The sequence below is a fragment of the Gossypium hirsutum genome, chromosome D08 (genome assembly GCF_007990345.1).
Source record: "Gossypium hirsutum isolate 1008001.06 chromosome D08, Gossypium_hirsutum_v2.1, whole genome shotgun sequence".
Classification (NCBI taxonomy): Eukaryota; Viridiplantae; Streptophyta; class Magnoliopsida; order Malvales; family Malvaceae; genus Gossypium; species Gossypium hirsutum.
The window spans coordinates 53,932,728-53,955,151 of record NC_053444.1 but is presented as its reverse complement, the minus strand read 5'-3'; the positions used below and the strand labels follow the sequence as shown (position 1 = coordinate 53,955,151).

The 22,424-nt window shown below is 31.6% G+C and overlaps 1 protein-coding gene across 1 annotated transcript; it reads left to right on the top strand.

Annotated features, from left to right (window-relative positions):
• The first annotated feature begins 17,264 nt into the window (after nt 1-17,264).
• Nucleotides 17,265-19,134, top strand: LOC107917835 (uncharacterized). The gene is made up of 3 exons (XM_041100047.1): nt 17,265-17,562; nt 17,659-17,662; nt 17,741-19,134. Exons 1-3 carry the CDS (start codon nt 17,265-17,267, stop codon nt 18,810-18,812), a joined length of 1,374 nt encoding a protein of 457 aa, XP_040955981.1. The 3' UTR covers nt 18,813-19,134.
• Nucleotides 19,135-22,424: the final 3,290 nt, after the last annotated feature.

The window sequence follows — 22,424 nt, the reverse complement described above, 5'->3', positions numbered from 1 at the left end:
TTGTTTCTATAAACCGAGCCGTAAATATTTTTATCAATTTTTTGTTGAGTGTAATTAAGGTGGTATTAAAGTTTTGTTGGAAAATTTTATTGTTTCGATAGTTAATTAAGCAAAAAGGACTAAATCATGTAAAGTGAAAAAGTTGTGTTCTATAAGCTAAAGGCATTAAATAGCTATAGAACTTTAAAGTGGATGTCCTTATATGGTAATTAGACCATTAATGTATTAGTGGATGATAGTGGTTTGGCAATGTTGTAATTTTTAAATATTATAAAGGTTAATAAAGTAAATTAGGTATTAAATGAATAAATAAAGAAAACATAAAGCTTTCATCTTTATTTTTCTTCCTCAATCGAAATTTCAAAAAAAAGAAGCCATGGATGCTGGAAAATTTCAGCTAGTCAAATTCCTTTTATGTAAGCCCCGAAACTATCAGTTTCTTATAATTTTTATGTTTTTGAGATCGTTGCAACTTGGTCCAGCTAGCTCGTACCTTCGATTTTGAAAATGTTAAAGATTTTTAATGTTGCCATTGATGAATCTTGTGATTTTTTATGTTAGATGATGAATTTGGAATGTTGATTTGTATTTAAAAGTATTTTGTTAAGTGATTTTGATGAATTTTTTTGATTAGGGACTAATTTGTTAAATTAATAAAATTACAAGAATTTAATGTGAAATTTTTTCATAAATGGGCTGTGTTGGATACCATGAACATTCAACTAAGCTCAATTCTGGGTAAAAATGGTTAATTTGCATGTTTTGGGCTCATGGACTAAATTGAATAAAAGTAAAACTCCTTATTATGACATGTTTCATTTTCAATTGATTTGGTATGATATTTAATACATTTACTAACTTTGTGAAGTGGTGTGAATAGGAAAGAAATGTATACATTTTGAAATGAATAATGCTTGAATGGTTTAATCATGTATATATATTCGGTAAGTTTAAGTTTCTGTTATACGAGCTTACTAAGCATTAGTTGCTTATATAGTTATTTTCTTTGTTTTGTAGATCATCGAAAGCTCGATCGGTTGGAATCTCATCGGAGCACAACCACACTATCCTTCCATCATTTTGGTAGTTTTTGGTTACCTTGGTACAATGCTATAAATGGCATGTAATAGATGCTTTAGACTAGCTTGTGAATATGGTGTGGTTTGGTCTTGTTTGTATCTACTTGTATATATGGTTTGGTTTGGCTTGTAAATGTTTAAACTTATATGGTTATGGTCATTTTGGTTATGCTTTTAAAGTGGAAAGTTATGGTCATGTAGTGATCTGCCACGAATTACACTATTATTTACTATAATACCCTGAAAATTTTTACAGTAAGATATTATTTTTGATATAGTAAGAAAATAAAGTGACAAAAAGGAGAATTTTGAGATATGACAACATTGGGAAGTATATTATGACATATTAATTCAAGAAAGGATTTAATTGTAAAAGTGAGAAAAGTTTTGTTACCCAATAGTAAATACTCAAAATTTGAAGGGTTAAAATGTAAATATGAAAAAGTTGAAAGATCAATAGTGTAAATATTTTAAGGGTGGAATAATCTAGAACCTAAGGAAAATGGATGAATTGAGACCAAATTGAATGATGAATAATTATGAGGGACCAAATTACAATTTTACCAAATTAAGTGATAACTCAAGGATGGAATTTTAGAAGATCTAAAGGTCAAAATGGTCAATTAAAAGAGAGAGAAATCTAGAAAATAATGATGATGTTGGAGACATTTTAGATTAAATAAATAAATATTAGTTTATTATATTTTGATTTGATTTTTTTTTCTTAATGATATTTTATTATTTTATTTAGTGTACATATATATATATGTGGAAAGAAAGATGGAAGCGATCATTCCATCATTTTTCCATGCATCAACGTGAGAAGAAGAGAGAAAGAAAGAAATTTTGCTTTCTTTACAATTTGGTCCTCACACCAAAAATTCACCATTTTCACTTAGAATTCAAAGAAATTTCCATAGCCACCAAGAGAGAAAATTGATAAGGAGACTATGGGGAGCTAGAATATCAAGTTAGATTCAAGAAATAGAGGCTGGAGGAGAGAGAAAATCAAGTAAAAGACTGAAATCAATAGAGCAAGGTAAGAACATCAAGATTTCAATATATTTTTGAGTTTGATATTATTGAAAAAGTATGAAATTGATGTTAATGTAGGGTTTTATTATATAAGGTTCTATGTTCTTGATATGTTAGTGAAGAAAAATAGGAGAAAGAGATGGGAAATACTATATAGAAAGGGAATAAGGGTGTTATAAATTTAGTAATCAACATTTTGCACTAAAACAATTTTGGACAGAAACAGTAGGTTAACTTTGAAAAATCACCATAAATCATGGAAATTGAATTAGAGGATGAACAAAAAAATATGAAATTAAATATTATTGAGTCTAGTTTCTCATAGAAGAAACGGTGTAATCAATGGAATTGTAAATTATGAGATATAATAAATTTTGTGAGACAAGGTCAGAATGAATTCGGGTTCCCCTGTTCTGAATTTGGAGAACCATTAAAAATTGTAAAAAAATTATTATGAGTTATAATTTATATGATTAGAATCCTTAATAAGTCTATTTTAAAAAGGAACACACGAGAACATCATCTGAATCTTGTACAAGGAGATAATTAATTTTTAGTGAAGAAGGGTCAAAACTGTCAAACAACAGAACAATGATGACTTTAAAGAATAAACAGTACTTATTGGCTAAACCAAAAATTATGAAAATTTTATGGTAAGAAGATATGTGAGTCTATTTTCATAGAAAATTTGCAGATCTCAATTCGGAGTTCTGTAGCTTATGATATAATTAATTTAGTGACTATAACACAAGTGAAGAGCTTGTTATGAGTAAATAAGTAAATAGTGGTAATATATATGTCAAGGATGTGGAATGGAGTGGAGGAGGAGGAAAAATAATATATGTGAATATTCAGCTAATATGAGTTTATTTTAAAATAGCTAATTTACATGTTTTAGGTTCAGGGACTAAATTGGATAAAAGTAAAATTTTAAGGGTAATTTTGTAAAATTGTCAAAAATGACCAAATTGCATGAAATGAATTGTTTTATAATTTAAATTAATAAATTTAATGAAATATTAATTCAGATCAAGATTTGGGTGGAAATTCGAGAAAAATGGAAAATTACCAAAATGTCCTTGAATTTTGATATTTCTGCAATTTAGCCCGATAAGTTCGTGTAACTTGAATTATATTCTTTGATGCTTGAAATGTATGTTATTGATGAAACATTGATATATTTGATAAAAAGAAAAAAAATCCCGGTTGAATGGAAGGAAAATTCGATGGATCTCTGAAAAGGAATTGACGGTAAAAAGGATCTAGCCCAGACGGGTGATCTTGATATAGCCCACCCGAAGAATATGTGGAAAATGGATTTAGCTCGGACGGGTAATCCGAATTAGGGTCTAAATTTAGCTTGGACTGGTAATTCAGATCTAAACTCATTAGAGTAATTGTCGTTGCAGGGGATTTAGCCTGGACTGATAATCCCGACAATACTCTATGAGTTTATATTACAGGGGATTTAGCCTAGACTGGTAATCCCGCTGTAAGAAATGAGGTTCGCGGGAGTCTGCTCTCTGAATTGAAAAATGTGCGCACATGAATATGAATTGACAGACCCGAATTTGTACACTAAAGTGTACCCTTGAAAATCCATCGAAATTCTGAGAAATTCAACGAGATAAAAATAGAAAATGCTAAGTACAAAAAATCATGAAATTAAACTTGAAATACATAGAAATGATATTTATTTGATATACTAAAATATGACATGGAAAATATATGTATGTGAAACTTGCCTGATAATTATGCATATTCAAGATTATGAACTGCTACTGGAATAAATATACATTGAACTTATAAAAAAATTATGGTACATGAAATATTGTCATAATGAATTGAATAATTTATATTTAAGAAGAAACAACAAGAAAATGATATGTATCATGACATGTAAATATGAGACTATCTGTGATACATTGATACAAGGAAAATTATGTACATTAAGACGAGTAATAAATTTAAGTGAGACATGGTGAGAAAATAAGTTTGTCAATATTAAAGTACGCTAACCAATGTTGTTACTTGAAGTTTGGCAAGTGCCAAATTACTGTTGAATGGTAATATGTTTAATTATAAGGTACATTGGAATGGTAAGTGCTTAGATGAAAATATAATTGAGCTTATGAAAGAGTGGAAAGGTTTCAATTATGCAATTTCTTATGAAAATATTTGTTATGTGATATGCCCGTATGAACCCTGCACCTAATTCGGAAATAAATTTTTTTAAAATCTATATATATATTTATGATTCTGCGAAAAATTCCCTATGATTTCGATTTAATCCCAGTAGATTCCTAATAAATGTTTTGGGCTTCGAGAGCCCAATAGAGGGATGTTATGATTATTTTCAGAATATGAATAATAAATGATTCAGAATTATTGAAAATGTTCAGTAAACTCCGGTAATGCCTCGTGCCCTATTCCGACAACAGATATGGGTAGGGGGTGTTACATTTACATTCTTTTTACACATAACTTTAGCTTGTTTAATAGTTAAATCAAAACATCTTAGTATATATTTAGGTTTTCAAACTTAAAGTAGTAATTTATGCTTTCTAATGGTTTTTATTGCACTGTATAAATCTAAATAAGGTTACATGATCTTGTAGGTCAAGTTGGGAGCTAAAGATACTTACTCGGGCCAAAACTGATGCCTATATCACGACACCAAGACACTCAACATCGAAGACAGAAGCCAAAAACAAGTTTTCGAGTGAAACTGCCCTCAATGTTGCAACACAACCCTCCTAGGTCGCCACATACCCCCTATGTTTGGTTGCAACTGTAAGGCCTCGAAAATAGGTCCAGTAGTTTTGGGTAAGTTTACTGGGTTCCGAGTGAAAATTGGGAATTAATCGGGTTAATTAGCAATTTATATTCTTAATTAGTTAGCTTAATTTCATCTAAAAATCGGTTAAAAATATTTTGAAAAATAAAAAATATTTTTTAAAAATTAATTTTATAGTTTTAAATGATTTTTGGGTAAATAAATATTTTGGGTTAAATTAGAATTTAAAAATAATTTAAAATGGGGGTTTAATTGGGTGATTTAAAATATTAATTAAATGGGACTAATTTGAAAAACAAGGGAAATGTGTAAGAGGTTTTATAGAAAATAAACCATATTTTCAAAATTTTAGAGGGAAATGAGCAAATTGTAAAACAAGGGAAAAAGAGGAGTGGCCTGATCGCAAATTCCCTAAAATTTGAAAATCAGGTGGGGGTTTCAATTTTAAAAACTCTGCAACTACCTCACTTTTCACCTGAATTCAGAGCTTTTTCTCTCGTGTTTTTTTGCTTTTTTTCATAAACCAAATATCAGAGAATAGATCTAAACATTCTCTCTCCCAAAATTCTCTCTAAAATCTCTTGAAATAATTTTCAACGTTGGGCAAAAAGTCATCTGAATTTCTTCAATCTTTTTTATTCAAACTTCCAAATCAATTATTTGAGTTCAATTGAAGGTAATCCTCGTCTCTAAACTTGTTTTTAAGTTGATTTCAATCATTATTTGTTAATTAAAGTGATTATAATGGATTTTCAACTTTAATTTCTTCTTTCATGAACTTGAGGATCAACAATGATGGATCTTTAATTTTGAGTTGGAATCCAAATATTAATGGATGTCTAAGCTCAAAATAGGTCTAATAAGAGGTTTTTAATTTTAAACCAAAAGATCAAACATGTTTTATGGATCAATTTTGAGAAATTCGAATTTGATAAAAAACATGGATGATTTTTTCAGAAAATTATGAAACGGATTAAATGAAATTAACACTTAGAATACATGTTATTGGACTAGGAATGAAGATTGGAAGTGGTTTGAGTAAGGGAGTTTAGTGGAGGAATTCCATATTTCGGCTTAGTTGTGCAAATCAGTAAGGTAGTTTAGAGCAATGATTTAGATTCGTATACTTCATCAAATTTTGTGTTTCTTGTTGCTATTGTTAGTTTTTAATGGATACTTTGTCTCTATTAAAGCTTCACATCAAGAGGAGGAATGTGCAAATCAGAATTGAAGCTCAAACTTGCTTATTTGAACTTTTTTTTGCTTAAAGAGCTAAGTGTGGAGGTGAGTGATATTAAGGGCAATTTAGTAAATTAGCCTGATTATGTGTTAAATTAAAGGTTTAATTGGTGTTATTAATGACTTAATTGCATATTGGATGGTTGGATTTGCAAAAATAGGTTTTATTTTATAAAAGAGCAAAATGACAATTGGTTTGGTAAGTTGTGTATTATGCTTTTAGAATGATTAAATTTTATGGAATAAATTGATATTTGGAGCATGAATTGCTGATTTATTGAACATTTGATGTTAAAATTATATTTTATTGATGTATGAATATTGGGAAAATGATATTTGCTATGTTTAATTTTATTGATGTTAAAATTGCTTAGCAACATGCTTTTACTTGCATTTTAACATCCTAAATTAAGTGACTAAACAACAAATTTTGCCATGTATGTATGATTATATTGGCAACATTGCATGGTGGATCCATTGGATATAGTTGGCATACCATAGGATTTGTGAGTACTCACCATTATTTGTGATATTGTAAGCATGTGGCTCTTGATGGACTGATTTGTTTGGAGCAGATAAGGGAGTCTTAAGCTTAAGTCTCCATTCATTGAGTTATTTGATGCGCTATAAGGGAGCGTGTGGCTTCGGCCTGCTCAATTCAGAGGACTGTATTTGATTTGTGGGAGTTCAGAGATTCATTTATCCAATGTATGATCACACGTTTACTTATTTCCATGAATGTATTATGCCAATATAATTGATTGATTTTGCCAATATAATTGAATATTTATGTGTTAAAAGATGATTTTACATGCCAATGAAAAATTGATTCTTAATTCTTGAAATAGCATGTGATGTTATAGTGAAATGTTAACTTGTTGTGACTGAAAATTTAATGCTTAATTGCTTTGATTTATGCATGATTAGGTGCAAATTATGTGATGTTTTTACTATCATTCACTAAGCTTTTTAAGCTCACACCCTCACATTTCGTGTAGATAATTCTCGGTCGTAAGGAGTCGAGAAGAGAGTGTAAGGGCGATCCGAGCATAAGGGTCGATAGTGGCTTAAGAAATTTACTTTGGAGACTATATAGGGGCATTGTGATGCTTTTAGGAATAGTGTTATTTTACTTGTAATGGACATTGGACATTAAATTTTGGACATCAATTTTGGTGATTTTATAATTGCTTTAGTACATGATTTTATGTCTATTTGATGTTTGATTTATCGTATGTTGATGAGTGTTTGTAAGGTAGTTCATAACACGGTGTATAAAGCATGTATTTTATACTAACAATGTTTAATTGAAGCTTACCATAGAGTGGATTGCTTGCAAATAATGTATGTAGCTTGTATGAATTATTTGGTGTTTGCTAAGCATGTAATTGAGTGTTAAATTTTGATTAATTGTTGCATATTTGTTGTAAATAAAATAAATTGGAGATGTGTGGATGTTTATGGTAATTACTTGTAGCTATTTCAAGTTTAATGGGTAAGTAAAATATGTAAAATCAGGTTTTAAACGACATGCAGACTGGGGACACGGCCGTGTGGGTTTTTAGGGGTTTGATTTTTTATTTTTGTAATCTAGTATTCTAATTTGCTTAATTTATAATTTAGTCGTAAAACTTGATTAGATTAATTGAAACCTTTAATGATAGGGAAACTTGGTAATATTTTAGGGTTAGACTTCTAAATGTTAATATTTGGTAGAAACACTCTTAATTTTTAATTTGGAAAATGTACTAAAAGTTTGTAAAAGTTACGATTTAGTCCCTAATAATAAAGTTTGAGTTAGACATAGTAAATGAACTCGAATTAAGCTGAAAATTTTAGGGCTTGCATAATTTGACTAAAAGAAGGTCAGTAACTATTTAGAAATAAAATCGGGATAGTTTAACCTTATGTCGTAAAATGACCAAAATACCCATAGGTTTAAATACTTAGAAAATGTTTAAAAATTATTCACAAATTACTTCCGCATTAATAAATGATAGTTAATTAGTCATAAATGAGGTGTTATAAGGTTAGAGTGAGTGTCGAGTGGTCGTCAGCTAGAGAGTCGCTTTGGTGGCTAATGTAAAGCTTCAAATTCGGGTCGGTCTGTCCCGGTCAGGCTTGGGGTGTCACAGCAACACCGCAAGCCGGTGTTGCAACTAAGCCCTTGTGCAACCCAAAAACTCTAGCACGTTTTAATTATGTTTTTTAGGGAAATTAGGAGTATCTGTCCTAGTTGAAATCTAAGGACTTCAAGAATATTTTAGGCACTTTAATATTTCGAGTTTAGCCTATATAAAGGCCATTGTAATCAGTTTAAACACACAATTTTTAAGGAGACAAAAATGTACTTAGGGTTTTTATTTTATTCTTAGTTTTTACTTAGGGTATTTTATGTTCTTGTAATCACAATATCCTATTTTGAAGTGAGACTCTCACGAGTGGATATTGTTTCGGAGCCACACTTTTGTTGATAAATCCATGAACATCTCTTTGCCTTTATTCTATTCTTTGTATCTCTTTTTTGAACATTGTCTAATTAAATCTTTGTGTAAAGATTAGAATCAATTTATGCTTGATACATATCTAACATGTTTCAATTGTTCTAATCTTATTAATTGATTGAAGGATAGAGTTTCTTAGCAGATTAGCTGTTTGGGAGAAGGAGAACTTAAACCCTAGGAAGTCATTTAGGTGAGAATTAACCCAAAATTGTTATAGTCCATCCGTGAACACCGTAACCCCGAATTGGTCTAGACTGTGAGGTCGAAAGATAAGTAGTTCTTGTTGACTCGTTTTCTAGTGGACGTATTAGAAGATACTGCTAAGGTATCGACTAGTTGATTGATTAGAACCCTATATCAATAATTAATTAGGTAAAACAATTGGATTTAGGCTAAAGGAACTTGCGTAGTCGAAACAAGGGATAGAAGAAGTCGATGCATGAACTTAGGAGTAGATTTAGGTTTAATTCAATTTATTTAGTTTATTAATATTATTATCATCTTTATTCCATATTAACACTACTAATTCGTGACTCAAGTAGATTAGTAATTATTTCTTCTCATTGGTTTGATAACAATCTTCCCCAAATTGCAATCTCTTGGGTATGATCCTCGGAGTACTTATCTACTATGTTGTAACTATATTACAACATGACTCGTGTGATAGCGCACACTACCTCAAATCTATATCTTTAGTTGCAGTATTCACACTTTTGATGTTAGTACGTCCGAATGTGGTTAAGTTGTTGGTGCTGTTGCTGAGGATTGTAACGGTGATAATTGTTATTGAATCAATTACTTGTGAATAAAATTAGTCAAAAGACGAACAAGCTAGATAGTGTACTAATTTTTTTCATTAATTGTATTATTTTCTTTTTCAAATTTTATTTACTTATTTATTGTTCACCTTTTTGACTATACGATCTAATTATGGAAAATTTTGATTACATGTGGTTTAATGATGAAAGGATCTATTGAGATGATGAATGGGACTACATAATAGGTTGGTCAAACGAAGCTACGACGAACCAATGGAGCGATGATTAATGGGTGAGAGGACAATGAGTACTTATACAAACCTCTTTATGAGTCATAAAACAAAGACAATGAAATATCCAAACATTGAGATGAATCTATTTGTGATCTGCATAAGACTCCTTCATGTGAAGCTGCTGAGCCATCCAATTCTGAAAGATTATAAAACATGTCAGACATGATAAAACTAATTAGGAAAATACTCCAAGAGATATTTGAGGCGCTACCTCCAACGGAAGAGGTCGTGCATGATGTTCCCAACCTTGATCCAAAGGACCCTTGTTTTATTGTTAACCACCTTGAATTAGACAATAATAGTCAACAAAAGTTTGGAACTGGAGATCATGGGGATGAATTGAATATGGCTGAAGCGGTCTCCGATCCAATCAACATAGAAACAACCATAAAAGTAGATGTAGCCACTGACGTAAAAATAGAAGTAACCACTAACATAGAGCTTAAATTAATTCTGAATGAAAGTGTAGAAGAGCCAATACACTTTCTGGCCATAGCAGAGAAGGTGTCAGCTAAAGAGATCTATAAGTTCGACTCATTTTCATTCAACAAGGGCAACAAAGCTTGAGTGACCAAAACTTTACGCGACATGGATTGGAGGAAGCTCAAGGCAATAATACCCTGAAAAAAATTTGGGGTTAGCTTAGATTCGGTACTAAATAACTTGTAATGTGGATGTCGTGTTGGTCGAAAATAAGGCAACATCATTAGAATCAGCCGAAGGGGCTAGTTCATATGTATCGAAAAAGGAACAAAAGATGAATCAAAGTGTTGAGAACCAGCTTCTATGGTGGCGACACGAATCGTCCCGATTTTTAAATAACTTCTATTTCTTGCTTTAAATTTTGTTAGTTATTATTATTTTATTCATTTATTTTATTTTTATTAATATTATTTAGTTTTAGTTTTTTTCACAGTAAGGTGGATATCATGGAGTGGTAGAACTGATTTTTTTTTAAGAAGTCAGAAACTGGGATCGATATCGCGATATCGCACCCTAATGTTGCGACATTCTAGACAGAAGGCACCTTGCAACATTGAAGTCCCGAGTTCATCCAAATATTTGTAGACGTTCTGTCATCTATTATTGACACTTCTTCTTTTTCGTTTTCTTTTTATTTTCTTTATATTATATTTCATATTTCTTGTCGTAATATTTTTTTAGGTACCTTTTCGTCCGTTTGGAGCACACAAGTCCCAATATTATCATAACAACAAGGAACCGACCTACTCAAGGAAGTTTTCTTGTTTGCACTTTAATTATTTTACGTTAAGGGCAATGCATGTTCTAAAGTGTGCGGGAAAGTGCATATGATTAGTTTGTGTGTTTTTGTTTATGTGTTTACTTTGCTTTAGTTTATTATTTATTTACAAAAAAATATATATTATTGTTTTGTTGCATGGTGCTTGGATTATATTAACACTGTGAATAGAGGTTGAAAATAATGAAGCATGTAATGATATTTGTCAAGCATGAAATTTTTGATTGATATGAGATAATTTGATTGTTTTAAAGGGGAATTGGTTAGGTTACTTAGTTAAATTGCATAAAAGATATGAATGCTTGAATTGGTTATTATTCATTCGATTTAATTCAAAGCATGAAAGAAATTGTGTATGGTGGGATGATTAGGGATGACCTAAGGCATTGTTTAAATAGCAAGTTCTCAAATGACCATACCTTAATGCTATGAATCTCTGGTCTCTTTATTTGAGCATGATAACTCCTTTTTGATGAACCAACAAAATTGAAACCTAAAGGCCACACATAAAACTTAAACTTTTGCCTATCTTTGGTCCTTCAATACATTACGAAATAGATGTCAGGCCATACATATTAAGGGTTTAGGTAGATACATTACGATTATTTCAAAAAAAAAAGAAACAAAGTGATACAATGATTATAGGTCGAGCAAAAATATGAGAAAAAGAAAAAAATCTAGAAAAAGTCGAAAGTAAAAATAAGTGGAAAAAGTATCGAACAAAAGCACTTTGAATAAGAAAATAGTAAAAAGTCAAGTGACAAAACAAAAAGTCACAAAAGTGAGAAAACATAGTCATCAGTGCACCAAAACTCGTTAAGCTGACAATAGTTGCTAGTATTACATTGTATCTTTCTACATGGAGAGATAAGGTAGGTGAGAGAGGTAGACAAAAGGCGGTGAGCTTGGATGAGACATTAAGGGGGAAGAGTCCCATGCTTAATTATTTCTAGTGTTTGAACCATTTTGAGCCATATTTTTCTTTGAACTCATACTGTCCTAAGCCTCAGAACGTTACAAGCCTAAAAGACCAAAGTGACTTAAGCATTCTCTATGCATAATCTTCCAGAATTGCTAACAATTTTATTTAATGAATGTTTTTGATTCACATGATTGTGTCTACTACATATTTGCTTGATTATGTTAATGGTGATATTGTTAAACATTTGGTCATGGAAATTATTTCTAATTTCTTAGTAATGAAACTTCGTAATCTAATCCTAATTTACTTTAAAAATTTTCAAGATTAATTTACATGTGCGATAAGAATTGTTATACATTTAATATTTGACAACCATGTTTATAGTAGTAGTAAAATCCAAGGGACACCTTCTTATTGCATGCTATGTGTCTAGACTTGGTTTGCTTGAGGACAAGCAAAAAGTTAAGTGTGGAGGAGTTCAGGTGTGAGGTTCTTATTTACATCCATCTTCACTAATTTTAGCTTGTTTAAAGAAAGAAATTAATTCATTTTCGTATTAGATTTTTTAATTTTTTTTATTTTCTCTTGTTCCAATATATGTGTTTTAGTTGCTTAAGGACAAGCAACAAGTTAAGTGTGTGAGAGTGATCTGCCACGAATTACACTATTATTTACATCCTTTTTACACATAACTTTACCTTGTTTAATAGTTAAATCAAAGCATTTTAGTATATATTTAGGTTTTCATACTTAAAGTAGTGATTTATGTTTTCTAGTAGTTTTTATTATATTTTATATATCTAAATTAGGTTAAATGATCTTGTAGGTCAAGTAGGGAGCTAAAGATGATTATTTGGGCCAAAATTGATGCCTATGTTGCGACACCAAGACACTGATGTCTCAACATCGAAGACAGAAGCCAAAAACAAGTTCTGGAGCGAAACTACCCTTGATGTCGCGACACGGCCATCTTATGTTGCGACATACCCCTGTAGTTGGTTGCGAAAACGTAGGCCGGTGTTGTAACCAAGCCCTTGTGCAACCCAAAAACTCCTGCACGTTTTAATTACGTTTTTTAGGGAAATTAGGAGTATCTATCCTAGTTTAACTTTAAGGACTTCAAGAATATTTTAGGCACTTTAATATTCCGAGTTTAGCCAATATAAAGGCCATTGTAATAAGTTTAAACACACAATTTTTAGGGATACATAAAATATATTTAGGGCTTTTATTTTATTCTTAGTTCTATTTAGGGTATTTTATGTTGTAATTAGAAGGTCCTATTTCGAAGTGAGACTCTCACGAGTGGAGATTGTTCTGGAGCCATGCTTTCATCGATAAATCCATAAGCATCTCTTTTACTTTATTCTATTCTTTATATCTCTTTCTTGAACATTGTTTAATTGAATGTCTGTATAAAGATTAGAATCAATTTATGCTTTATACATATCTCGCATATTTCAACTGCTCTAATCTTATTAATTGATTGAAGGATAGAATTTCTTAGCGGATCAGCTGTTTGGGAGAGGGAGAACTTAAACCCTAGGTTTGACAACCCTAGGAAGTCATTTAGGTGGGAATTAACCTAAAATTGTTATAGTTCATCCGTGAACAGCTTAACCCCGAATTGGTCTAGACTGTGAGGTCGAAAGATAAGTAGTACTTGTTGACTCGTTATTCTAGTAAACGTATAGAAATACCCTACTAGGGTATCGGTTAGTTGATTGATTAGAACCCTACATTAATAATTAATTAGGTAAAGTAATAGGATCTAGGCTAAAGGAACTCACGTAGTCAAAATAAAGGATAGGAGAAGCCGATACATGAACTTAGGAGTAGATTTAGGTTTAATTCAATTTATTTAGTTTATTAACATTATTATCATCTTGCTTTCATGTTAACACTACTAATTCGTAAATCAAGTAGATTAGTAATTATTTCTCGTAATTGGTTTGATAATAATCTTCCCCAAACTACAATCCATTAGGTATAATCCTTGGAGTACTTACCTACTCCGTTGTAACTAGATTACAACTTGACCTATATACTTGCGAACATCGCTTGAAATCTATATTGTTAGTTGCAGTATTTACACTCTGGATGTTAGTACATCTGGAGGCAGTCATGTAGTTTGAGAATGAAATGGTCTTTTTGGTATAAATGTTATGTGTTTAATGTGTGGAGTTGTAACTTTGTTCTTGAATTGATTTTGTGTATGAATTGTGGTGCCAATTGAGGGCATATTGGTTAGGCGCATAAGATGTGAGATTTGACACATTTGGTGTGTTTGAATGTGTTTTTAACCATGTGAAATAAGCTATGTATGGTGTTTCTTGGTGTGCAAGAATTAGTGCTTGTTTTGACTTGCATTAAGGGTTAAAAATGGAGCACACGGCCTGGGACACGGGCTGCCACATGGCCATATGCCGCACACGGCCACCCCACACGGCCTTGTGTCATTTAAATTTTAGGTTCAGGTTGAACCACATGATCATAGAGAGTTACACGGTCTGGCGACACAGCCATGTGACCAAACTTCGAATGCACACATGGTCTAACACACGGCCTGCGACATGATCATGTGACCTTATTTCGAATACCTACATGGGCAGATACACCGGCTGGGACACGGCCGTGTGTCCCGTACTTCAAATACCCATACGGCTGTGGGACCCCTGATTCCCAATTTTTCAAAATTTTCCAAAATTTCCTAATTTGTTTCAAAATAGTTCCTGAACGTTCCCAACATATTTTTATGACCTTGTAAGCTTGAATTAAGGTCAGAATCCATCTTTATGCCATGAATAAATATTTGTTTATTTGTTATGATTTAATCTTAATTTCAAGACAGGTTAGGGGTGTTACATACAATGTTATTAATGGTGAATGATATTTGAATGTTCTTATTGTTTAGACTCACACTGAGCTAGTTAGCTCACCTCATAGTTTCAACCTCCTCAAGTAATGCTCGTGATTAGGATCGGATATGGCATGCGGGACATACGATGGACTTTGGACTTAATTATTATTTTGCTAGAGTTTTAAATAAATTTAATTGGTTCTTGGACTGTAAAGTTATTTAGACTGTGGTTTGGGTTTTTATTCTATTTTGGGTTTTCATGCATGCATACATGACATACTTTAAATTGATTTATAAACACATCTTGAAATTGGGCAGAGCATGTTACTTGGCTTAATGATTAAACAATTATAATTGAGTTTTCTGCTATAACCAAAGATAACAAATTTTTGAGTAGAGTAACGGTCAGCAATGTGATTTCTAAACCCCGCTGACTCTAATAACATGACTTAAGATTGGTTGAATTAATTAATAAGTTGTTTTCCCAAATTAACAAAGGTAAACTGCGATTTTTCCTAAAAGAGAGGGTACTTAAGGTTTTCAATGAACGACAAGGTAGTTTTGTCGTGTAGGTGACTAATGTGATCTTCATGATTCGACCATAACGTCTAGGTCAGGTTTGGGAGGTTACAATGTTGGAATAAGTTGATATGAGATATCAACTTATTTGTTTATTGTAGTCTACTCAGAATATCAAGAAATATGATATTGGACCATACAAGTGTGACCATTCCGGGACTTGTGCCCAATCTAGATATTAAGGGTAAAAGCATATATATATGCATGAAAAGATTATCCTAGAAAGGTTATGTCGAATCACAACTTGTAACTTGGGTAGCAATGATGTATTGCTAGATGTCACTCATTACTTGAAATATTAAAAGCGTGTTAGTATTATTACTAACGTTACAAGAACCTAGAGGGTCACACCCTACAGTTGAAGCGAACATAATCCAAATACATTTGGTATTTGAATTAATTTAATTTGATAATTAAATATTGAACACATTATATGTACAAACTTGTTGTAATAGAGAACATAGATAAAATTAATATATGAATTTGATTCATACAAAATATTAATTGTATATAGTTTATTGAAATTATTAATATAAACCGTTATAATAATTAATTTTGGTCAAAATATAAAAGACATGGAAATTGATATTCTTTTGAAAAGAATATAATTTCTTTTCTGACTTTTCATTTGTTTCTCAAATAATAAGGGAATAATCCTCTCTTTTTTTCTTGATATGTGATATCAAAGAAAATAAAAAGGAAAATAATTCCTTAGTGTGTTAGGGTTACCAAGAAAACACAAATTCAAAAGGTCTAGCAGCCATTCTTGTAAATATTCTCTGAAAAGTTCAAGAGAATTTTGTTGTTCATTCTTTGACTGGGTGGATTACGTAGAGGCCGAGACGTTATTGTTACAGCTTGGGATCGGCATCGTTCAAAGGGATCCTATCAACAATGTTGTTCGTTGTTCTTTCAATTTTGAAAAGGTATCTTTTTGACCCTTGTTTCAACCCAATCATTCCTCGTACATGGATTCATAGTTGATGATCCCTGGAATATTTTCTTCGCTGCGTCAAGGGACGTACCGGCGATCCAACAGATAGAATCTCACAAACAAATACAAGAAACCTTGAAGCAATATACTCTGATTTTTCATTAACAAACTGAAAAAATAACTTGATTACTTCTAATACATAAGAATAAATTTATACACATATAAATTGCTGCTAACGGGGTAACAAAATCATCAACAATATAACTGATTCTGTTGTTGAACTAACTCTAATAGTCCTTGATGCAATGATTCGATGAAACGATGGAACATGCACGTAGGAACTGTCGGGAATAACCTGGAACCTCGGTAGCTCTGTAAACCGGGCAAGACTGGTTAGTTGACATATTCAAAGAAGCTAATGAAGACAAATGTGGTAAGCTAATAATTACATTTACACTGTGTTTGGTTCAATGTATTAGGTAATCCATTACTGACCGATTACGCGCCTATTACATTACGCCCCTAATCCGGCGTTTGGTTCGCTGTAATAGGTATTACGGGCGTAATACAATCCCGACCTAATCCCCAAATTCCCTGCTTTTCTAATCCCTTCCCAAATCGAGTAATAGGTATTACGTCTGGCTTCCCTCCCCAACTCTCTGTTTTACCCTCCCTCCCTACCCGACCCTCTCCTCTTCTATCCTCATAATTTCTCCTCCCAGTTGCATTTTGGTGGAAAAAAACAAAACAAAACCAAACAAAAACAGAAATGGGTTTCCCCGATGCATCCGCAATCGGCGGAGGCCCGAAACCCAACTCTGAATCTGCCCTCCTCCTCCGCACATTCCTATAACCAGAAGATAAATTCAATTTGGGCTACATCATCTACTTCACTTTGGGCGTTGGCTTTCTCCTCCAATGGAATAGCTTCATCACTGCCGTCGATTACTTTTCCTACCTCTACCCGGAAGCTTCCGTCCACCGTGTTTTCGCCGTCGTTTACATGGTCGTCGGCCTCGCTTGCCTCTTGGTCATTGTATTTTATGCTCACAAGAGTAAAGCTTACATGCGGATCAATGTTGGTTTGGGTATTTTCGTGGTTTCCCTGCTCGTCGTGCCTGTTATGGATGCGGTTTATATTAAGGGTCAGGTCGGATTGTATGACAAATTCTACGTCACGGTCGGTCTTCTCGCTCTGGCGGGTATAGGCGATGCGCTTGTTCAAGGTGGGCTCATTGGAGTGGCTGGGGAATTGCCTGAACGCTACATGCAGGCTATCGTTGCGGGATCCGGCGGTTCTGGTAATTTAACGACCAACTTTTTGACTAACTGTAGATATGGATGTTAATTTAATTTTGTTGATCCATGAATTCTTGAAAGTTGGTGAAGTTTATTAGATTGGTACTTAAAGGAGTCATTGGTCTATTTCTAAGGAACTTGTTCTTCATTATTTGAAGGCTCAGAAATTTAGCTGTTTAGTATTGTTCTGGTCTGTGACCTCCGGTTTCCGGTACCAACAAGGGCCTCGGCTAACTCCAGAGTTGACCCAAGTCTAACTCCATTTTTGGTTGAGAAACACAGCTTTTCCCCTGAACTTGCCGTCAAGACTGCATCTTCCCTAACCTATGTGAAGGATCCTCGTAAGTGTGATACTATAATTTCCTTCTTGAAAGAAAGCGGTTTCTCTAAATCCCATATTGAAGCAGTGGTCAAAAGAAAGCCTAACCTTCTATATTCTAGTCTTGAGAAAACCATTAAACCCAAGTTCAAGATTTTCCAGGATTTAGGATTTTCAACACATGATGTTGCTGATATTGTAGCTACTGATCCCTGGATTTTGACTAGAAGCGTGGATGATAGGATTGCACCTTCTATTTCCGATTTAAAGACTGTTTTAGGATCGAATGATGATGTTGTTAAGTTATTGAAAACTTCTGCTTGGTTTCTCAAATCTGATTTGCAAAAGACTATGATGCCTAATATAGAGTTCTTGAGAAATTGCGGGATTTGTTCATCGCAAATTGTTTCATATGTGTTCAGCTTTCCTAGATTTTTCTTGCTTAAACCTGAGAGCATTAAGCAGTTTGTTGAAAGGGCGGATGCCTTGGGGTTCGATAGGAAGTCAAATATGTTTCTTGCTGCTATTAGGATGTTGAGTTCAATGAGTGAAGAGAATTGGGAACTCAAATTGAAGCTTTTTAGGAAATTGGGTTTCTCTGAAGATGATATCATGTCTACTTTTAGGAGGACACCACAGGTGTTTGCTGTATCTGAAAGGAAGATTAAGCAAGTCACTAACTTTTTGCTTAATAGAACGAATGTAGGTATTTCATTTATAATAAGCCACCCAATGGTGCTTATTTGCAGCCTTGAGCGTAGGCTGAAGCCTCGGTTACTGGTTATTGAGACTCTGGAAAGTAAGAATTCGCTAAGAAGGAAAGTTAGCATGACTACAATCTATAAGATGCCTGACAAGAAGTTCAGAGAGAAATACGTTGTTCCTTACTTAAAAGAGCTCGAGGAAGTATCCATGTCTATTGTGGGCACTTAATTGTTAAATTTTGTATAGTTGAGGGCACATATCAAATCTTTGATGTACTTTGGGTTCATAATCCCGTATTTCTTCATGAAATTGGTTCTTTAAGCAGTTTGTAAGATTTTACTTCGCAATAATCGAGTCTTATGTTGGATAACTCCAATACTGTCTCAATACAACAGACAACATTGTAGTTGATTATTTTAGACTGTTAGTCATTGTTTCCAGTCTCTGCACTATGCACAATGCACATCCACTTGTGATGGTTCCTGTATTTGCTGCTTTCTAATGTTATTTATATATACTCACACCGATGGTTTTAGGGTGTGTTCTCGTACTGGTTATTGTTAGAAACATTTCATTTTCTTGCCATTGAATATCTACTCTGATATGCCATAGTTTTGCATGTAAATGGTCATTTGCTGCTGCAGGCAGGTTGCTAACCTTAAATGCATTTTAGATTGACCTATTGCAGGTCACTGTAAATCATGTTTTTGATCAATTGCATGAGAACCAGTGTTTTGCGAAGCTGAATTATTTTTAATAAGGAAATTGCATGGATCTTTCTTTTAAACAAATAGGAATGCAGAAACATGTTAAAGTTTGTTTTGAAGGGAAAAGCATAGTAAAAATGAATTTTAAGAGTTATGTCAAAAGAAAATGAGATCTTGAAGTGGCACTTATTGAGAGACTTGGTCTTTAACTTGTGGCAAATCATGGGATTTTGTTTTAGTTTGAAATGGCAAATCTAGGTCTAACTAATGGCTACTTGACAAGTGTGTTAATGATCATGGCTCCCAAATCTGTCCAGATACAACACGCAGAGACTTCTGGCATCGTTATGGTGTTATTTCTAGTAGTTGGTCTGGCATCAGGATCAGTCATAGCTTGGTTCTGGGTCATCGGATCATCAGCCAAGATCTCTCCAACAGGTGGCCGCTATGAATTTGTGCTAATGATGTGTTTACCTTTGTAAAGTTTATCTAAAAGCCGTTGTTTGTAGCAGTGTTTTTCTTCAAATTGTATGATGAATACTGTGCCTGAAGTGTGCATATTTGCTTTCAATGTATGCCTGCATCTTAAAAACATGAAAAAGAAAAAATGGAAACATTTGGCTATTATCTGCTTTTAGTCTAGTTTGCTTCCATTGAATTTCTATGATGTTGCAGCAAATATAGTTATAGAGTTTAAATAGGAAAATTGGAGTGATTTACGGTATTGAATTTCTATGATGTTGCAGCAAATATAGTTATGATATATTTAATAATAATTATGTTAATTTATATTTTACAGTATCATATATTATGGTTTGAGTAAATTCATATAAGAATATTAATTATTAAGAATTTTATTAAATTATATATTTTAATTAAAATATATTTAATAATAATTATGTTTAAATATGATTAAATTATTTATTATTGATATTAATCTTATTAAAATTTAAATAAAATAATTTACCAAAACAAATTTCTGCTAATTATTAACCATTTTATTAAATTATATATTTTAATTAAAATATATTAAATAATAATTATATTTAAATATGATTAAATTATTTATTTTTGATAATAAATAATCTTATTAAAATTTAAATAACAATAACAATAATCATTTACCAAAACAAATTTATGCTAAGGGTATTCTGGTCATTTTAGTTTTCTCCATTATGCTATTACACCTCTATTACATTCAACCAAACACAGTTTTACTATTACGCCTCTATTCCATTACATTCAACCAAATAGTTGATTTACTATTACACCTCTATTCTATTACACCTCTAATCCAATCCAATACACCTCTAATCCAATACAGCGAACCAAACGTGCTCTTAGAGCTTTGTGGTTGGCAGAATAAAAAAATACATGATAATGAAAAGTCAACGGTACATACCATACTTTTTAGAGCAAAAAAACACTAGCAATCTCAGTCACTAAAGTGGGTGGTGTTGGAAGAGTTGTCTTTTCTTATTTGATCTTCATCATACGAAGTCTGAAAGAGAGGATGGAGTTTCAAAAAGTAGTGAGTTGAGAAAATTGATGCATGTTGAAATCGTTATAAGTTCCAAGCACAGAATTCAGAAGTGATTTTGGTTGGTTTTTCCCTCTATTTTTTCTAGTTTGGAGAGAATACAGTGTTGTTCTTGCCTTTTTGTTTTTTTATTTTATTTTCTTTTTTGAGTTTGATACATTTATAATTACCAAATGATATATTATATAAATTGATATAGATTTATATGAGTTAATAATTAGTTTGGTTAAATAATAAAATATTTAAATATTGCCTTGAAAATTTAAATAACTAGATTTAGGTTTAATTATATCAATTAAACTAACTATTAACTTATTGATTATTTAAGTATTTAGACTCCATTAAAATTTATTTTTTCTTTTATTTTTAAATGATAAATTTGTGGGTCATGACAAAAAATATTTTTTTTTATTTTTAAATGGTATACCATAACTTGCTATTTAATATAAAATCCATATCTAATTTCAGATCATATATGTTGCAATAATATTTATATTTTAAAAATAAATTTAAATATTCTATATTATAAGATTTTTATGTGTTCACATTATGCAAGTTTAACATGTGATAAGGAAAGAAAGTAAATATTTGTTCCCTTTTTATATAATTTTTAATAGTATTTTACAAGTTATATTTTTATAATAAGTCCTTGTAATTTACTTATATTTAATAATTTAATTTACAATTTTACATAATAAATTTTAAAACTATTTAATATTTTTTAAGTTTATCATATTTTTACAAATTAAATACACTATTAAAACTGAAATAGATATTTAAAAATATAAATAATGTTACAATAAATTATTTAGAGGTCACAATATTTAAAATTAATTAACAATCTACATTCACTAATTAATAATTAAAATTAAGTTAGAAATTATATATAAAAAATATTTCATGCCATCTATTTTTGTAATATTTATAATGTAAAAATAATTTCAAATATTGTTTATTTAAATTCAATGTAATATAAATTATCATATTTATTCAATTAAACTTTATATATTATTATGTTTTAATTTTATAACGAACAAAATATTATAAAATTTATGAAAAAATTTAAGAAATAATTAAATGTATTTAATTGATACATACAATTAACCCCTGCAATAGGAGCAATTAAATTTATTTTTTGTAATTAATAAAAATTAAATAATTATAACATTTTAAAATTATTTTGAAATTTATCTTTAATATTAATTAAATAAAAGTAGAGGTAAAATTTTAAGAACCGGATGGTAGATCCAGTCAGGCCATTGATTTGGCAGTCCCATCAATTCGTACTTCATACCACTACACTGAATTATTTTCAAGAGCGTATAGCACTAGAATTCAGAAACAACTCAAGGAGACGAAGTAACTTTATATCATGTGGCTGGCAACTTGCAAACATTTTTGATGCACCAAAATTCACTACTGTGATTGACATGAAAGCCATGCTTCAGAGCTGAAATCTTTTTTTCACAAGTTTAGGCAAGAAAAAGGTCCTGACAGTTTGGTTTACTAACTGTTTCAGTTTCACCACTGCAAGAAGTTTAAGCGAGATGATGGCATGAACTGTGTGATATGTGGTTAGGATAGAGGTACCTA

What these genes read in the sequence shown, in the direction of transcription:
- LOC107917835 (XM_041100047.1), top strand. Translation starts at nt 17,265, where the DNA reads ATGGTCGTCGGCCTCGCTTGCCTCTTGGTCATTGTATTTTATGCTCAC.